The sequence below is a fragment of the Ovis canadensis genome, chromosome 19 (assembly GCF_042477335.2).
Source record: "Ovis canadensis isolate MfBH-ARS-UI-01 breed Bighorn chromosome 19, ARS-UI_OviCan_v2, whole genome shotgun sequence".
Lineage (NCBI taxonomy): Eukaryota > Metazoa > Chordata > Mammalia > Artiodactyla > Bovidae > Ovis > Ovis canadensis.
The window spans coordinates 71443184-71462502 of NC_091263.1; the positions used below are offsets into that span (position 1 = coordinate 71443184).

Sequence of the window (19319 nt, forward strand, 5' to 3'; positions counted from 1 at the left end):
GGTGGCCCAGTGGTCAGAGCTGGCTGACAAACCAAAGGTTTCAACATCTATGGAGGACTGTCTTCAACCTTTGGAGATGCAAGCTCTAGATAATTTTTTATCATGGTATTCATCAAATACTTACTGATTGCTGAAAGTAGCAAATTTCCCAGTCTCTGGGTTCGTCTTTTTATACATCAAGATTGCTGTTTCTGAACGGAACTCCCCCACCTCTGGCCCCACCCCGTTACCAAAGGCTGGATAGGATCCATGTGTCCTTTGGACTAGGAAGCTGTGTGACCTCTGGTAAACACCTCCCGCTTCTGACACCCCAGCAGTTCCAGGCTGACTCATCTTCTAAATAAGCCACTTGTGGCTTTTGCTCTGACATCACATGTGGAAGAATGAGTAATTTTTTAAGAACCAGAGTTATATTTGATCAGAATAAGATGCATTGTGTATGTTACTCATGGTTCTAGGACAAGGGGTCAACACTGGTAACAAGTACCCTAACCTTCTCCCACCCCTTCCTGGGTAAGTATGGATATGAAGGAGGTAGGAAGGATATGAAGGAAGGAGGTAGGTATGGATATGAAGAATTTTTGTGTACATTTATAATTTTGTTATCATATTATGTATAGTTCAATAAAACTGTATCTTGCTGCTTCTGCTAGATTAAAAAATGTCATAAAGCAAGCAAGGCCATGGGGCTCTGCTCCTTGGGTTCAAAGCCCAGCTCCACCACAGACTAGCTGGGTGACTTTGGACAAGTTATTGACTCTTGATTTGCTTCCATTTCCTCATCTGTAAAACAATAGTGTCTATCACATTGCAAGGAACAAATGAATTGATATATGTTGAGTGCTTAGGATTGTGCCCAGAACTTAGCAGCCACTGTGGATATATTAGTAAATATTTCGTTGAATCCATCACAGTGTTTAAGCTCAAAAGAAATGCTCAATAAATACTTTTTAATGAGGCAAATTCATTCTATTAAAACACATTTGGAACAGGAGGGGATGGGAATAGAAGTGACAGCAAGTGGGAGCTCTTGGTTGGAAATGGAAGCAACCATGAAGATCAATTCCTTTGAGCTCAGGTATTACCCTCCCACCCTCCTTTTGTTTGTTTTGTTGGCTGTTTGCGCCCGGGTTATGCGCATTGTGGTGGGAGAAGGGCTGTCCCCCAAGTGTCATTCAGTGGAGGTTCTACTTGCTGTTTTTTAAGTGTAAAAAGTTGGCAGAAGGACGTCAGGGTTAAGACTCTGAACTTCCTCTGCAGGGAGTGCAGGTTCAATCCCTGGTCAAGGAACTAAGGTCCCACATGAGCGTGGCACAGCCAAAAAAAAATTTTTTTTAATTAAATACACAAATGTGTGTGTTAGTCGATCAGCTGTGACCCCATGGACTGTAGCCCACCAGGCTCCTCTGTCCCCATGGGATTTCCCAGGCAAGAATACTGGAGTAAGTAGCCATTCCCATCTCCAGGGGATCTTCCCCACGCAGGGATCGAACCCGGGTCTCCTGCGTTGCAGGCAGATTCTTTACTGTCTGAGTCGCCAGGGAAGGAAGCCCCAGTAAACAAACATTTAAAAAAAGAAAGAGGCAGTTTTAGATCCTCAAACCCTGGGAGCCTGGGCTTAGTTCGGAGGGAGACCCAGGCACCAGAGGACTTCATTCTTGGACCTCTCAGCACCTACTGTTTGTGAGGAGTTTATCAAGACCGCAGCATCAGGACGGGTATTATCTGGTTGAGTGGTTGGTGGGGTGGGCATCGTGTATGGGACATTACTGAGGTAAGATCTTAGCATTAGGGCAGACGCAGTGTGCATCCTCACAGCACTTGTGGTCGGGGGAACACACTGAATCATGAGGAAGCCAGACTGAAATCCCTCCAGCGCAGACTTTTTCAGGATGTTGGGAGCTTGGGGACCCCATTCACCAGAGCAGGTCTGTCCTGCCTCATCAGCACCTCCGTGTGGGTTGGAGCTAAGGAAACGGATGAACCTGACAAGTGGCTTGGACTGGCCACTATGGAAGGAAGGGTGCCATGCTTATTATTAACAGAAAGTCTCTAAATCCCATACAACTGGTGGAACGGCTGAGTTACTGAAGGAGGTCCAGCCATCCTGGAGGAAAAGGTTCGCCTGGGCGATGTCAGGAAGTGCGGCCTAGGGAGCGTCTGAGGGACAGTCATGTTCTCAACCATGTGCAGAGACAGTCACATATACACCGACAGCTTCACCCTTTCTCTGCCCTCCACTCGTGCACACTCGCGCGGGCCTCACCAACGTCGTCTCAGTCAACAGGGCGGCCTGGGGAAGACCTCACGGCTGAATCAAATGCTGGTGAATGCTGCTGCTTTTATTACACCAAAAGTCTTAACATTTATTTGGAGAGGAACACAAAACTTGGCGTACTGGCATGCATTTTCTACAGCATGGCTTCAGAGGAGCTCAAGACCACCACGGTCTGCTCAGGACGACCGCGCCGGAGGGGGCGGCGAGACCACAGGTCCTTGATCACTGGAGTCAGCAGACCACAGGCACTTCGCCACCACAGAAGTCGAGGAACCACACGTGTTGGGAAGGGGTGTTTCCAACAGCTAAATAGGTGTGACAAGGGATCCGGGTGTGGGTGAGTCCCTAACAGGTACAGCCTAGAATATTTGGGGGAGGGTAAGAATATTCTCCTCCCCAAATGGGCAGCACTGACTACAGTGGGAGAGAGGCATGCTTAGCACTGCATCTGAGTTCAGTGAAGCAAGCAGATGTCCTCGGTGAAGGGCACCCTAGTTTCACAAGGGAGAGTAAGACATGACGGCGCTATCACAGTAAGGCCACTAAAGTCACAGCAAACGGGGACCTCAGAGGAAACTCTCACGACTATGGGAAAGGGGGCTCGACCCTCTCTGATGCCAGGTGCCCCTCGCTGGTTAGGCACCTTGCCCTGAGACTGTCACCTGGTTCCTTTGCTGGGCTGTACCACGCCACTGAGCACAACGGAGTGGAGGAGGGGGCCACGCACGTCAAGGGCACGGGACATCACCACCCAGTGTGGCGGACGGTTGCTGGCAAGTGTCTTGGACACCTTTCCCGGTTGGGCCGGCGGCCCCCTGTGTGTCTGCAGAGCTAATCTGAAAAGAGGCTGGCAAAGGACTTCCTCAAGCTCCGGATGGTCTCTGCTTTGGCTTCATCCTCACTGGCTGAAGAGCGGAAGAAGGAAGATTCAGAGAAGCTGAAGGCATTGGTCAGGGACTGCGACTTGCTTGAAGAAGATAAAAACCAGAGAGAATGTGAGACTGTGGTGTTCCAGGCGAGGGAGGGAGGGACGGTGACACAGGGGTACAACAGTCGGAGCGCGCGCTCCCGCCCCAGGGAGACCGGGAGCCAGAGGAGAGAGCCAGTGTGGGGAGGGCTCCCAGCCCTGGGAGGCCCCACCTTCTCTCCCCCTGCAGCACTGCTGGAGCAGGAAAGGACAGGGCCGTGGGGCAGGCAGGGAGGAAAGAGGGGCTTGAGGCTCTTTCTTTTCCTTAATGCTAAAGCACCAACTGGGTAGGTACCAAGCCAGGAACCTCACACCCTCGCCCACTCTCGGATGAAATGCAGGAACAGGGGCCAGTGGACTCGCATGCTCCCTCTCCCACCAACTGTCCGGGAGCGAGTGGAGCTGGTGTCGGAAGACATGGGTCAAAGTCTTGGTTCCAGCCCTCACTCACTCTTGACCTTGGGAAGCCACGTGCGTGCCTCTCTCGGCTTCTTGTTTGCTTTCTTAATTGTGTTCTATTGATGTCTGGTAAAATGATCTCTAGGCCTTTTCAGCTCTTTCTAGTTTGCTTTTCTTTCTCTGATTCCTAAAGAACCTCTGGACTTGGCACAAACTCTAATGCCTCCATGGACTGCCCTCCCAGTGGACATAATGGCCCTCACAGGCTTCCTCGGGGGAGAGCTGTGAGGTTCAGGGTGTCCCGGGCCACAGAACTAGATATCAGGCCCACATGAGGTTACTGAGTAGTTTTCTCAGGAGAAAAAAGCCCGAATTGCACATATTTTAGGGACCGATTTTCTCCCGAGACACCGGTGATTCAGAGAGAAAAGCTGTGAAGGCCACAGGTAGAGGGGAAGGCCAGGCTCAGCGCTTAGGAGGGAACACGTGGTCTGGTGTCCCCGTGGCCATGTGCTCTCCTTCCTGACTTCAGCTTGTCTCTTTCCTGCTCACCTCTGCCTCCAGAACTCCTCTCCTGGAGTCTCAGCACTCCCAGCCCTCACCTGAACTCAGGCGCTGCCCCAGAAATCCCCCTCTACACGAGTGTGAGCCCATCTCCTCTCCTGTAGTGACTGGACGGACGCCCTGCCTTTCACTGGGGGCGATGAGCTCCAACACGTCAGCTGCTGGCAGCGAGGACTCCTCTGCACACATGGGCCGAGGGTACCGGGACCAGTCTCCCAGTTGTCTGGCTCAGCCCAGAGGCAGTGACAAACCCAGAGATTTGCCCTCAGACTGGGGCCAGAATCAGCTCAAGAGTAGGAGGGAGAGATTAAAAGCCTCACAGCAGAACACGACTAGGCTGAGGGGAGGCTGTGGGGCAGGAGAGAAGTGGAAAGTGCCCGTGTCCTGGGCTGGGAAGCTGGACTGGGGGATGGCCTGCCCATCGTACAGGACTGAAAGACTCACAGAGAGCGGTCATCGACCACCGGAGCCCTCACCCGGCTCTGTCACTGATGAGCAGAAGGGCTTCAACAAAGAAACACAGCTCTGAGCAGGGTTTTCCCGTCTCTGTACTGACTAGACAGTCTCTGAGTGGCTCATCAGAGCCCCAGACCTCTGTCCCCGAGAGTCTCATCTCTTTACTGAGATGCCCTCACGGACCGCTCCCACTGCCCCGGGCAGTGGGGTCTGACCTGACAGTGATGACAGAGGTCTGCGTTGGGCTGCTGGAGAGACACATCCTGGGTCTAAGGGGGGCAGGGCTGAGTCCTCTGGCGCTGCCCCTCCCACATGCAGCTGTGCTGTTTCCCAGGGGCCCCCAGTTCTGTCTTCGGAGGCCGGACAGTGTGGTGGGAGTCTCTGGGGTCACTGTTGGGAATGAGGGAACCCAAGAGAATGGAGTCCCTCGGGGTCTGTATGTGGGCCTCTCCTTTGATGACTGCACCAGAAGCCAACCTCCTTCTGACCAAGCTGAAGGTAAAAAGTTGAGATGGATCTAACTACTTCTCCCTTTTCCTTCTGGGCAGCCTTGCTGATTGGCATACCATGAACTGTGAGTCAGAGGCAGAAAAGAGAACTTTTTTCTTTTTTTTTTTTTTAAAGAAAGAGAGAGACACATACACACAGAGAGAAAAGGAATGGAAAAAAAAGTGGGAAAGAGGATTTAAAAAAAAACCAAAACGCAAACCCTAAGTTAGTACAAGAATGGGAGAGGGGGTAGTAACTGTCTTAATTGTCTGTCACTCCCCAGGAAGAAAGGGGGGTGGTTTGAGTTTCTAGCTAGACCTTAGACTTTCACTTCCCTCTTTCTTACCCTCCCCAGCCAACCCGAGCATGCCCCCCATCAAAAAACAAAACAACAAAACAAACAAAAAAAACCCATCGAAACCCAAACCCCCCAACCCCCCCCCCAAAGTGTCTGTGGGAGGAGGTCTGACTGAAGGTGCTTCCTAGCAGCTCTGGAGCCCCAGGAAGAGGGGAGGCGGGGAGCAGCTGAGCTGTCTCTTACTTGAGCTGTGGGTGAGGCTGGGGCTTCTGCGGTGGAGCGGCCGGGGGTGGCTGGGCCTCTGCCAGGGAGCTGCTGCTGGAAGGCGCATCTCCGTGGGTGGTGGGGCTGCCCGGCCTCAGAGGAGCCGAGGAGGAGGAAGAGGAGGAGGAGGAGGAGGAGGAGGAAGGTGGCACTGATGGTCCTGGGGGGAGCCGGCGTGGAGGCAGCACCTTGCCTGGGGGTTGCATTCCTTGGGGTTGCCCAGGGCCCCCTAGGTTCAGTACAAGAAAAACTTCATAATTTAACCATATCAAAGGGTTTCCTTATTAGAATCTACATCACGAAGGGTGTGGTTATTTAATTACCAGAGGATAAACTCTGTCACAAGAAGCTGCTGGAGCCCTTCAGAGCCACCCCTGGAGGCTGAAGTCCCTGGTTACCCCAAGGACATGGCTCTACGTGTGCCTTCTCAGACGCACGACAACGCGGTCACAGCGGAAGTGGGAGCCCAGGGCAAAAACTAGGGGCTGAGCAGCCCTTTCAGGGGTGAGCTCTGCTACAGAAAGCCCCCAGACCACACACAGGGACCACCCCTCTCCTCCAGAGCTTCCTCAGGTGCGGGCCAACCTGGCCCATGGGGTACTAGGGGGTCTCAAGTTCCACATGGCACACACAGTGTAGGGTGGTGGAAAGAGTCCTGGCCTGGGGATCAGAAAATCCCAGACACCGTCTATCAGCAAGTCCCTGAGTAAGTTAGCTGACTTCTCTGGACCTCAGTGTTTCCAAGCAGAAAACTGAACAATTGAGACCCAGTCTTAGTTCTCTTTCAAGAGGGTAGTGTGTCAAAGATGACGATGGACAAGGACATTCTCAGGAAGTATTCTGTGCCTTACAACCGTCACTGACTTACGCTTTGCTTTACAGTTGGCCTTAGTCCCAACCCACTCCATGCCTGGGTGTCTGGTTGCCACACCCCCAACAGGGCTTTCTTTTAGCGTTAACTCACATCCATGACTAGAAACTTCCATGTCTAGGCAATTCTTCTCCCTCTTAGTACCATCCTTAAGGGGTTCCTGTCCCTCCCAGGTGTGTGTGGTGAAATTCTCCAAAAATCAAGTCCCATTCTCTCCTGGAGATGTTGTGGGCACCATTTGGCAAAGTAGCGTGCTCCCCCACCCCTCCCCCACTGCCCACAGAAAAGGACTAAGATCCCCTTTCTCCCAGAATGAGACAGAAAACAGTCTGGCAACCTGGAGATCTCATTTCTTAGTCTCAGTCCCAGAGTACCCATTCATGTGCCCGCTGGAAGGAGTGTGCTCACAGAAACTCAATGGACAGCTAAGACTTGTAACTTAGTTTTCCAGAAACACAGGGATACCTGTGGCCTCAGGAGAGGCAGAAGCATACATCTATACCACTGTACGTCCACGATTGTAGGCCGGTTTCCCCTCTACATGGTACAGATTCCACTTTATCATAAATGACCAATTCATACCAGGCTTAGTTACACATAGATAAACAAGTAAATAAATAAATGGAATTTTGCACGTTGAAGAAGCTCTAGGTTCAAATCAGATAACTAGTAAAGATGACAGATTAGCAGATCATTTCATGTGAACACGTTTTTGCCTTTCCCAAAGCTTGGCATCATTTGTATCAGCATTATCTTGTCAAGTACCACAGGCTGAGAGCTCAGTCTCTTGGACCAGACACCTGAGAGCTTTCCCACCTGTACAGAGATGCTTGAACAGCCAGAAACTACAACTTAACACTGAAGACAGATAAAACTTTTCCTTTATTGCACATTAAGCTGTACAAGAGTCACAAAAAAGAGGTACTTCAATCACACTTCCAGCATTAAATGAGGTTCTCCCAGCTGGATCGGTACAAAAAAAGGGGGACAACATCAAGAAAAGAAATGGGTACAAAACACCCGAACTGCACTCTTTCACTGTGAGACGGATGCCTCAGGCCACAGAGTTGTCCTTAGCATGCTGCCCGAGGGCACAGGACAGTCAGGGTATGCAGTCAGCTATGTCTGACAGCGGGAGGGAGCCCTAGTTCTCCTCTTTCCCACCTGACAAGACGGTGGCCGACACTGCCCTGCAGTCCGACTGAATTCAAATGGCAACTTTGTGTTTGTGGCTCACGAATGTCACATGAAAAGCACCTGGATGTTCACACTGATCACATGCAAAGAAGCAACACCATCATCAGCTCACTGCTTGAACAAAAATAAAATTAAAAAAATAAAATGTATTCCTCCATCCTGGGAAATGTTTCTTTACTCCTTTCTATCATTTCGTCAGATCGGGAGGTATTTTAAGGACCTGATTCTTAGGTAACCCACCTGGGAGTGCGGGACTGCTTATAATGCATATCTATTTACAGCACACTGACTACCGTCGGCATCCACATCAGCTAAGGGAGGAATCGCAGCCGAGAACATTCACACTCAGTGCATTTCCTTGCAGCTCAGAACCTGCCAGCAGCCAAGACGGGAAGCAGGGCACGGACCCGTGGACGCAGGAACCGTGTTACGCGGCACCGTCACCAGCGATTCCTCAGACCTGGCCTTCCAGAAAGGCGACGTGTCGTGGCAGCAGTGGGGGGGGATGTGAAAGTAGGGCTCAAAGCGCTTCTAAGAGGCAGATTGCTGGCGTGAAAGCCCTCAGCCCTCGGCCCTAGAGGAGGCCACATGGTGCCCTGTCCCGGCCTGGCCAGGAGACAGCAAGAGGAGGCCCTGACCTGAGGCCTTGTGTAGGAACTGCCTCCTCCCTGCCCAGGAGATGTGTGTCGGAGGAGAGAGGACAAGATGGGTGAGGGCTCTCCCAGAGCCCTGGCCCTGGACACACATGGGCTAAAATCTGAGACAGTCCTTCTTAGGGAAGATGAAGCTCTTCAGCCTCTGGACTCAGGAAGGCTCCTGGAACAGCTGAAAACTAAAGCAGGCACCCAGCTTGGAGTTCAGGAGGCAGTGTACCCCGCTCATGGGAAACAGGACAGTTCCGATTTGCTCTCAAGTTGCCATGCCTCGAGAGAGGCCAAGGGCAGCACGACTGAGTCCTTCCCAGACTTTCAGCAGCTCCCAAATCACTAAGGATCACCTCTGTACACAGGTCAAGCTTTGGGGAAAACGAAGCAGCCTCGGTTCCACAGAAGCACACAGATGGCCAATTCAGAAACAATTTAGGGGGACTGAGATGAACACAGAAAAAATACTCACAAAGTCACTTTGATATTGCACATCAGCGGCCCCATTTGTTTTTTGTCTAATCTCATAGCTAATTAGTTAATAATAAAACGAAAGGTACACTGGGATGTCGAATACAGAACACATTCCTGGAGATAAGCTTGTTCTTTATAGTTTATGTGATCACTAGAAAACACAAGAGCTCCATGGGCACAGCCAGCCTATTCACAGAAACTCAAATGCACCAAAGTTTAGCAAATGGAGAAAAAGAGAGACGCCTTCAGATTCAACGGATGAAGTGATGGAAATGAGACCTTGGAAATCTCGTAAACTTCTAGCTATTTACCCGAGTCATGCAGAAAGGAAGCGAAAAGCACTGAAGATCCCAAGCACACTCAAGGAGGTAAGCAGGGGGTCGGGGAGAGGGGCGGTTTATCTGAGTCTGGGGGAAGAAGGAGGGGAGTCAGGTTTGATCTTGTGGTCTCTGTTTCTCCCCACCCCACCCCCAGTCCTACTGCACCCCACATTGTGTAAAACTTAAAAAAGAAGAGACTATCAAACCACCCAGAGGATAGTCGCACGGAACTTGGGAGAGGCACAATTCTTTTGTTCACTGTTGACAAACAGCCCTGGATTCACAAGTTATACAGAGAAACGTTAAGTGAGCATTACAAGCACGAACAGGAACAGGTGAACAACCAGACAGAGGCTCGGACACTGCATAGGAAGAACAGAGTCCAGTCAGCATTGAAAGAACGCAGAAACGGCACCAGAGGGAGGCTCTGCTGCTTCCCTCCCCGCTTTCCTTTCTTTCCTTGTTTGTTTTTGGCTTAAAATTTCTGCTTTGAAAAAAATTAACTACCCATCGCTTTAAGAAGCTTGGACCTGTTTGGGCCCTACTGCAATGCCATTACAGTCGAGAATATACTGTAAACAACCTTGAGGGGCTGGCCGCTGAGGCGGGGTCTTGCTCGAGTCCGGATCTTTAAGTGTTCCACTCTGGAAGACAAAAATGCAAAAGAGATAAAAAACGAAACTCCAGGCAGATTCCCAAGAGAAAACTCCAGGCAGATTCCCAAGAGAACCCTGTGGCTCTGTGGCGGGGCTGCAGTGGGATCCACTGGGACCTGGCCCAAGGGCTTCACCTGTTCTGCAAACACCTCAAGGGGGTTCTCAGCCTCTGGTGTATTGCTGGGACCTAAGTGAAGGCAATCTGGGGCTGAGAACCACTCTGGCGGGCAGTATCTGAGACCCTTACCCCCTTTTCCTTTCCCTTCCTTCTAAACCCTTTATAGAAACTTCCAAGAGCATCTGGCTTCTTCTCTGGGGGCTGCCTGAGGGCCAGCTACCCTGGGACTCATGGCTGGCTTCTGGGGGAAGGATCAACCCCAGCGCCAGCGGGGGCTGGGCCAGGTGACGGCTTAAACCTTGGCACTAACTCCTGCAGAGTTGGCTGACTCAGGGGTCAGAGCCACTCACTGGGCTGGGCTGGAACTCGCGAAGGGAGGGACCTGAAGGAGGGGGGCCGTCTTTTGTTTCCCAGGACCCTCCTTACCCAGAGGGAAGGAGTAAGACCTTAATGTTTGTAAAAGTGCTCAAGGCCAAGCTGTTTTTCCCTCTCTAACAGCATAATTGCATTTTATCCAGCACTATGGCTCTACTCCCAGGCTTCCTCTCCTCCCAGCTGTGATTCTGATTATGCCCTGACAGGAACAGAGATGCCTGTGACTTCAGTTTATCTACTGTTTGCACTGAAGGCAGGGAGCGTGTGGAGCCTGAATTCAGCTCAGGGGAGATGCTCCACGAGGCGGGGGACTGCCAAGTGTGCTGACAGTGGTGTTAAAGCAGGAGCTTCGGAGGCGAGGCCAGGAGAGGCCCTGCAAGTCCTCAGCACCCCCACTTCCTCTTTCAGTGCTCCTCTCCCTTGTGACAGGCCCCCCCCAGCCCTACTCCCACATAAAACTGTTCCCCATTCCCATGGGCCCCTGATCTGGCCTTCTATCTCCCTTCCTGCTGTTGCAGGCCTGTTTTCAGCTCCAGTACTGGGAGAGCAAAAGGGCCGCTCTCGCCAGGGTCACGGTCTTTCAACGACAGCATTGCCTACAGCTGTTCCACCAAGAGGATTTTAGGCAGTAGAAGGCAGGGGGGCCCTCTGCAATGTCTTTGGTGCCACTGCACCAGAGGGTGCCCATTCTATCCACAATCCCAACCTCTTACAGATCACAGCAAGAACACCCACACTTCCCTTTCCCTTCTTCTAAGACTTGCAGGGGGTCTTCAAGGTGGGTCTCACCCCTGACCCTGAAATCCCCATGCCCAGCCAGCTAGAGCCCACACCTTCCACAGCCATCAAGACCCACCAGGTTTTCCCTCTTTGCATCCGAAATTCACTATCTCCTCTTGACCTACTCTGGTCAGGCCTGTATCATCTCTTGTTTAGACTACTAGAATAGTCTCTCAATTCTTTAGTCTCGTTTCCAATCCATCTTCTGGATGCCTATTATCCGCCTAAACTCCTCTAATTGTATCACTTCACTGCTCTAAATGGGTTTCCCTTGTGGCTCAAATGATAAAGAATCTGCCTGCAATGCAGAAGACCTGGGTTCTGTCCCTGGGTCAGGAAGAACCCCTTGAAAAAGAAATGGCTACCCACTTCTGTATTCTCGTCTGGAGAATTTCCTGGACAGAGGAACCCAGCAGGCTACACCACGGGGTCGCAAAGAGTCAGATACAACTGAGCAAGTAACATTTTCACTGCTCTAAATAATTTACAGCTAACACTATACATGTGCCAGGCAACATGATGGACAATTTTATGCAGTATTTCCCTTAAGCCTCACAGCAGCTCTCCAAGGTATCAACATCCCTGATTTTTAGATAAGGAAGCTGAGGCCCAGCTAAGTCAGGTAATACAGAGGCAGCTGGCACACGAGCCCAGGCAGTCTGACCCCTTCCCGTCGCCCACAGGATGATGTCTGCATTCTTCAGGCTGACACCAGAAACTTGCTTCAGCATGGCTGGATTGGCCCCTTGAGCCTCTGTCCCTCATGTTCTAAACGTGCCTGCTCCTTCCGGCCTGACCCTTCACTGTTTTTTCTCTAGTCTAGGCCACTCCAGTGTTTATGATAAGTAGCCTTCAGAAATACCTTCTTTCCTTTTCAACCAATTCAATCCCACACACCCTGGAGGTCTGAGTCAAATTATACCTCATTTGTGAAATCTCTCTTCTGACTGCCCCTTTTGATTGTGGTTTCCTCTCTGAAATGCTATAACAGCACTTAATAGACGGTCTTGTTATCATCTTGAAGACTGGGATGATGTTTCTATCACCAGATCCTTGACAGCAAGGATGATGAGTCTTCACCTTCTCATGAATTCCTAACAACTACAGTGCCCATTTTTTCCAAAGAAAAATTGGGATATATGGTCTGATTAGGTAACTATTTATTTAAAAGGTAAAATAGTTAAGATTGGGACTATTTTGGAAAGTTTAAGACTACCGTCATTCTACCAATGTCACCAAGCACAGGACTGAGAGCATAAGAGGTCCTTAATGACTGCTTATTAGATAAATAACCACACAACAACAGTAAAGTCCAAAATGAAGTAGGGTATAAGTCTTTCAAGAGAAAGACGTCATTAAACCATAGATGTCAAACCACCCCGTATCTGGGATCAGCTCTGATGAACAGCTCTGAAAATGCTCAGGTTAGAGAATTAGAACACGAGGCCTGCTACCTGTGCCTGCCCACTCGATGCAGAAGGGAAATTCAAAACAATCCTCAAAGAAGCAGAAATGGTCTCCACCAAGACTGCGTAATCCAGTCAGGTCAGTGAGACTTCAGGCCCCAGAGTTCTTTGCCATCGTGAGCGCCTCCTTCCCCTGGCCTGGCTGCCAACTGGAAGAGGAGATTATCGGGGGGTGCATGGTAATGGACACACAGGACACCAGGGCTGCCTTTTCAGTCAAGCGGCCTATCAACCCGAGCACCCAACACACACACACACACACACACACACACACACACTCCACTGGGTCCCTGACAATAAGTCTTTAAGACTGGGCAGCACAGTGGAATTTGGGCCTTGGGGTTAGGAAGACGTTGGGTTTAAACATAAATCTCCCACTTACTAGCTTGGTGGCCTTGGGCAAATTATTTTCCCCCTCTGCATCTATCTTTCTTCAAATGGTTTCTATGATATAAAGGGATATTATCCACCAATCGATCTACTACCTATGCACCCATCTATTGAGGTATCCACGAGTACCTGTCCTTGGCAGGTACTACCTAAGGCACTACAGATGACGGTAATGCCGATGGGGTCCTTCCTTCTGAAGCTCTGTCATCTCTTAGGTCTCACTCTCATTATGGAACACCCCCTTCGGTGTGCTCCTGTTCCTGGGCTTTGGGGAATGTGACTCAGCGGTGATGGTGCAGTCTCCTCTGAGCTCCCTGCCATGCCACTGGTGTCACAGTCTCACTGCCTGAGTGGAGTGTTGTTGTTTGGTCGCTCAGTCGTGTCCGACTCTTTGCGACCCCTGGACTGCAGCATGCCAGGCTTCCCTGTCCTTTGCCATATCCTGGAGTTTGCTCAAACTCATGTCCATTGGGTTGGTGATGCCATCCAATCATCTCGTCCTCTGTCGTCCCCTTCTTCTCCTGCCTTCGATCTTTCCCAGCCTGAGATGGATACTCAGATGAAAGACAGAGAAACTCATTCAGTTTGTGGGGCCAATAGACTGGCTCTTGCTGGTCCCCTCCCCCAGGGCCTCACCTTGTACCCCCTGCCAGCTGCCCATGAAACACCTCAGACTCTGCTCAGAGCAGCTTAAGACGCTCTCCTCCCAGAGAATTGCTATTTTCAGAGAAAGTTATGGAAGACCACAGGGCACAAGGGCAGAGCCAGGGCCAGTGGGCAAAAGCTCTGAAAGGTAGACTTTCAACGACAAGAAGAACTTCCTGTTGTAAAAACAATGGGAGAGGCATCTTGGGAGGGTGGGTATGTTCATGCAGAGGCTAGAGAATTGCGTGACGGAGATACAGCAGGGAGTACACTTCTATGAAATACGAGATAGGTTAGATGGACACTACGCTTCACCTTTCAACTCTGAGAACATATGATTCCAGGAAAAACGAAAACTCCCAAAGATTAGATTAAGTTCTGATGGTAAAACTCAGAGCATGAGCTGCCAGGGTAATGACACCATGAAGCCTGGCCCTGCCTCTCCTCTCTGTAGCCTAAGAATTTTACGACTGAGACCCCCAAGGGTGACCTGAGCCCACAAGTTCCCTTCCAAAGGCTGCAGAGGAAGAACTCCCAGGAGCTGTCCTTCACGCTGGAGCCTGGGAATGTGCCTGGGCCACCCTGGTCTGGCGCCTGGGGAGCTTCTCTGGCCCCCGCCCCATGGAGCTTGTGGACTGAAGACTTCCCAGGGGTGGTGAGAGGAGGGAGGAGAGTCCCCCAGGACTGGCCCTTGCCAGGCTGAGACTCTCTGGCCCCACCCTCAAGCCTTCTGTCTGCTGGGGCTGAGGGCCTGCTCCCTGTGGGGTTTGGCTACCACGGAATCTGTCTCCAGTCACCAAGAGCCGCCTGGGATGCCGAATTCCACAGAAGTCTGGCCACTCTGGCGTCACTGCCAAAGCCTGGCCTGTGGCCAGCCCACAGCAGGAACTCGGGGCCAGACTGAGCAGCAGCATTTCCCTCAGGAAACTGGGTTGACTCAAACAGGTAAGAATGCGAGGTCCAGCGCTTGTGTTCAGCTGCACACAAAGAAGGAGGGTAAATGGCCTTGCAGCAGCATAAGGAAAACCCCCAAACAAGCCTGGGCTGACAGAAAGACAAGAGGCTCAGAAGGTGTCAGCGGGCAACGCTGCAGCTGGAGGTGCATCAGTGTCCCAACAAGGGGAGGTCACCGGTCCACTGCCCTTTGGATGGATAAGCCTCACGACAGAGCAGTGATCACCAGGTCTGGGTGCCTCTTTTAAAGGTGGACACCAGCGCAATAAAATGGGTATGTGGAGCAGACAGGACGGTGAGCAGTGTAAAATGACAGCTCCCCTCATGTGATTTTGGGCAAGTTACTTAATCTCTTGAGTCTCAGTTTCCCATATGAGCCAAGTCTAAAGGAGTAAATGCGGTAACTAGGGAAACCCCGAGGACCAGGTAGAAGCTCAAAGTCACTTAGACATGAATTTGATCAAGGTCAAGGGGTGGCTTGGGCAGGAGCGAGCCTCCTGGCAGCAGTGTTCAAAACAGCCTGGACAAACTCTTGTCCGAGGAGTGGGGTTGGGCGGGGCATGGAGGTGGGGTTCTGCAGTCACAGGCTCTGGCGACTTCTACAGGCTCTGAGCTCCCAATTAGGTCCTCTGTGTACTTTTTTGAGGTATGAGCCAAGCCTTTCTTAGCTGTGGAGTCTCGAGCCCAGCAAGAAGCCAAGGCTACAGGGTGTGAGTAGAGGCGTCCTGCAGGTGCAGGGTTTGAGGACACTGGGCTGCTGCTCCCCATTCAAGCTGACAGGGCTCAGATCCCACTGTGCTGAGGCCACCAGCGCTGGTGACCAGGTAAGCCAGCGAGGGGACAGCAAGAGAGAGCTGAAGTGTGGAGGTGTCTCCAGGTTGGGAGGCTCCGTGTGATTCTGAGGAGGAGGAGGGCAAGGGCTGCCCCTGTACAGGGTCCCCAGGGCCAGCTCCCCCACTTGTCACCGTCCCCGAGCTCTGGAGGAGCATCCAAAGGGCACGGTGCAGGGCGCTGCAGAGTGTCTGTGGAGCTAGGGGCCAGAAGACCCAGCTCTCCTGCCTCAAAACTATGTGACCTTGGACAGATCGTTTGCACTCTCTCTGCTAATATGCAAAACAGAGGCAGAAACACCAGCTTAAAGCATCTCACAGAAGGGCTGCGAGGCTCAGAGTAATGGCTGTGCTTCGTGAACTGCAAAGTGCCAGGTGAAGTAATGATCTGAGCATCATCACTATTATTTGAATAATAATAAATTATCGGTCCAGAGGAGTGAAGCTTTAATGGTAGGATTTCACGCATCAGTGGAGAAGACACTGCTGGCGGTTTTCTGTCAGCTGCACAAGCAGTGCACAGTAGTTCAGGGTGGGCAGGGTAGGGTGTGGACTCGGGGCTGGGCTGCCCTCTGTGTATCACTGACGTGTTCCAGCAAGGTCCCTGAAGATGCAGTAAAGTCATTTCAAAAACAGTAAATGTTAGCTCCTGAGCTCACTGGAAAGGAAATCACTAGTCTGGGAGAGAAACCAAGTCCATGGAGGAGGATTTGTGGGGTTGTGCCAAAGGCACCCTTCGTTCGCCAGCCTGCGGCTTTCAGCAGACAAGCTGTGAGAGAGGAGCTCCTATCGGAGGTCCCAGCAGGCTGGAGAGCTGAGGAAGGAAAGACACTGAGTGACTCAACTCTTGAGGGTTGCTGGCCAGAGTCCAGCGGCCCCCACCACGGAGGAAAGCCTGTGCTTGCTCAGCATATCTGAGACAGGAAATTGGGAAAGGGTCTCAGGGTCTGGCCCTAGGAAAAAGGCCAGGCCAAGCTTCTCGCTGGACACGCCACCGAGCTATTCTGATCAGCTCCCCAGGCCCTGCTCCCCCGGTCCAGGACCCCAGGGGGAATGAGGCAGCAGGAAGGAATGTGGTCAGGAGGTTGTAGGCTCAGCTGGAGCAAAGGGGACAGCATGTTTCCAGGCACCTAGGGACCTTCCTAGGATCTCTCCTGTGGTCCCTAGAGCCCACCTTCCTTCTGCTGAGAGGTTACAAAAGGCACCCGGGGACCTGCTCCTCCTCCTCGTGTGAGGGGAGCTGCTGCTCTGAGGGCAGAGGCATGTCCTGGACTGCAGTCCTCCCATGATCAGAGATTTCCTATGGACACAAGAAAGGTCCCGTGGGGTGGTCCGTGAGACCTAAGGGGGCCCCGAGGGCTGGGTCACCCGAGGTCAGAATGTCAGCAACAAGTGATTAAAGATGTCCCTTACAAGTTAAGACAGCCTCAAAATAGTCAGTTTCCCTGAATAGTATGTTAAGGGATCTGGTCACTAGTGACTTTATATGAACCTGCCTCAAATCTCACATTTTCGGCTTATACTCACTGGGGAAAAAAATTCCCTAACGTGGTCCGACTGTGGGAAGCAGGAAGGCCTTTCTTTGCCTGAAATTCACTTTTTCTGAGCTGAGTGAAGCCCTCTGAGGCCTGTGTTTGGGGTCTGAGTTGTGTCTCCTCCCTAACTGCCTGGCCTTTTAGATTCCAGTCTTGGACCCCTTCTCAATCTCGGGTCTCCTTGTACTCGAGAGACTTCAGAGTCCTTTGCAGTTGGAAAGGCCTAGCTGGAAACATTTCTGAGTATCTCTCTAGGCCAGAGAATCAGTGAAAAAAAGACTTGCATAATGCCCCACCAGAAGCCCAGGGCCAGAGGTTACTGGGCCCCAGCCCTTCAATTTGGGATGCTCGTCACTTCCCCAGGCCTCTGGCTAGTGCGCGGCCTGGATCACAGTGTCTCAGACCTGGAAGGAGACTGTTGAGAGCCGCCTGCTCCAATAGCCCTAGCCTCCAGCCCAGCCTTTCACCATGTGCCTGAGGAGTGGCTTGGACATCAGCAGTGACATGGCAGCCACGTACTGCTTCCCCGAGCAGCCATTTCCTTTCTCAGCATCAGAGACTTTACTCACGTCTTCCAATAGGCTTGCCTTTGGCATCTGATCTGCCCCATGACAGCTGTCAGAGAGCTGAGGATGTGCAGTCACGGGCTCCTTGAGAATTCTGCTGCTCAGCCCTTTTAACTTCTGCTCATAGGACAGATCTACCAAATGCCCCAGCCTCTGGGTTTCTCTCCTCTGAGCACCTGCCTTGCTGTGACTGCTGGATGGGAAGCGACACTGGCGGTGTGCTGTGATCAGCTCAAGATCGAGGCAGAGCCTCATGTTCTTCCTGGACACATTATGTGCAGTCGTGTTTCCAAAGGCTGAATCTTAGCATCTTAGACCCTCAGGGGTCTAACCCACAGCCAGACAGAAAGACCAGGGGTGTCTGAAATCCCTTCATGACCAATTCAGTCCTTTGGCTCTGGAAGATTTTATTGGGGAATAAAAAGGAGAGCGGTGTGACAGGCAATGACAACAACTAGACACATGAGTAAGAGCCCCAGGACACCTCCTCTGCGGGTGGGACCCGAATGCTCTCTCCACCTGCAGCTCTGCCCGTGGCTCCTGGGGTCTCAGGAGCAGACCCCCTCCAGGGACCCAGGATGTGATGAGGCCCAGCTCAGATCCCAGATGACAGGCCCCCGGACAGGGAGTGAGGAGGGGAGAGGAGAGCAGGCCTGACAGGGGAGGCTCTGCAGGCATTTAGCCTGGAGGTTTTGGCCGGCACTGGCCACCAGGTGTCACTGCCACCTTGAGAACAGCACTCCAAGTAGAGGGTCTCTCGGGGCAGCCCTGAAGCTGGCAGGCCAGCCAGGGCGAGGCCATGATGATAAGGGTTTGCCACTCACTCCTGCTCTCAGCGACTGTGTGCCTCTCACACCCCTGCCCCTATTCCTCTCAACTGGGCCCGGCAGCTGGCCTGGGCGCAGCCCCATGACTTGGCTCTCTGCTTCTTACAATTACTCCACTTAGGTGGCTGGCTGACAAGGTAAGGGAGGCCCTCGGCTCACCTCCCCCACCCCTAACCTCCTTCAGGCTTTCTTTTAGAGTAACGGAAACAAACAAAAGCTCTAATGGGGGAGCTGTAGGCAAGGAGAGGGAGGGAGAAAGGGAGAAAAGTCAACGATGGCTAGTCATAAGTAAGGGGAAGACAGAGGATGAAATGGTTGGATGGCATCACTGACTCGATGGAGATGAATTTGAGCAAGTTCTGGGAGTTGGTGATGGACAGGGAAGCCTGGTGTGCTGCAGTCCATGGGGTCAAAACAGTCACACATGACTGAGCGACTGAACTGAACTGAAGTCCGTCCTGGTCTTGACCTAGAACATGGGCAAGAAGCAGCATCTGGGGCTTGTGACACAGGCCAGAGGCTCTCTCAGCCTGAGCTGCCAGAGCCACGGAAGAAAGAGGCCAGGACTGGGGAGCCTGATGGTGAGGAGCGGACAAGAGTGGCAGCACCCATGGGCTCAGATTGCCATTCAAAGCCCTGGCTGAGGCCCAAGTAAACTTGCTTTGGTTTGCATCTCTTCCATTTGGACTCTACCAAATTCATTCAGAAGACCTCCAACCCAAGTCCAGTGCGCTGCTAAGGCTGTTAAAGAAACTTATTCCAACTGGGAATTCGTCCAACAAATATGTATTGCACTGGCAGATCAAGGGAGAAGTAAGTGGGAGTGGTTTATCACTGTCATTTATATAGAATGGCTACCACATAGTGATAATAAAAAAGCAGACAGACTTGGTTTTGTTACTGTTGTTGGACTTTTCTACCCACGACTGACTGTACTGGGCAGACCACGCCTACAC

The 19319-nt window shown here is 51.8% G+C and overlaps 1 protein-coding gene across 2 annotated transcripts in view; it reads right to left on the reverse strand.

Annotated features, from left to right (window-relative positions):
- Positions 1-2321: 2321 nt before the first annotated feature.
- SYN2 (synapsin II) overlaps positions 2322-19319 on the reverse strand; it is a 156208-nt gene continuing 139210 nt past the window's right edge. For both annotated transcript variants that reach the window (XM_069561008.1, XM_069561010.1), the window contains 3 exons: positions 9805-9865; positions 5695-5944; positions 2322-3245 (listed from right to left, as the gene is read on the reverse strand). In XM_069561008.1, the coding sequence (XP_069417109.1) occupies positions 3110-3245; positions 5695-5944; positions 9805-9865 (447 nt within the window). In that variant the 3' untranslated portion in view covers positions 2322-3109. The remainder of the gene's footprint in view (positions 3246-5694; positions 5945-9804; positions 9866-19319) is intronic.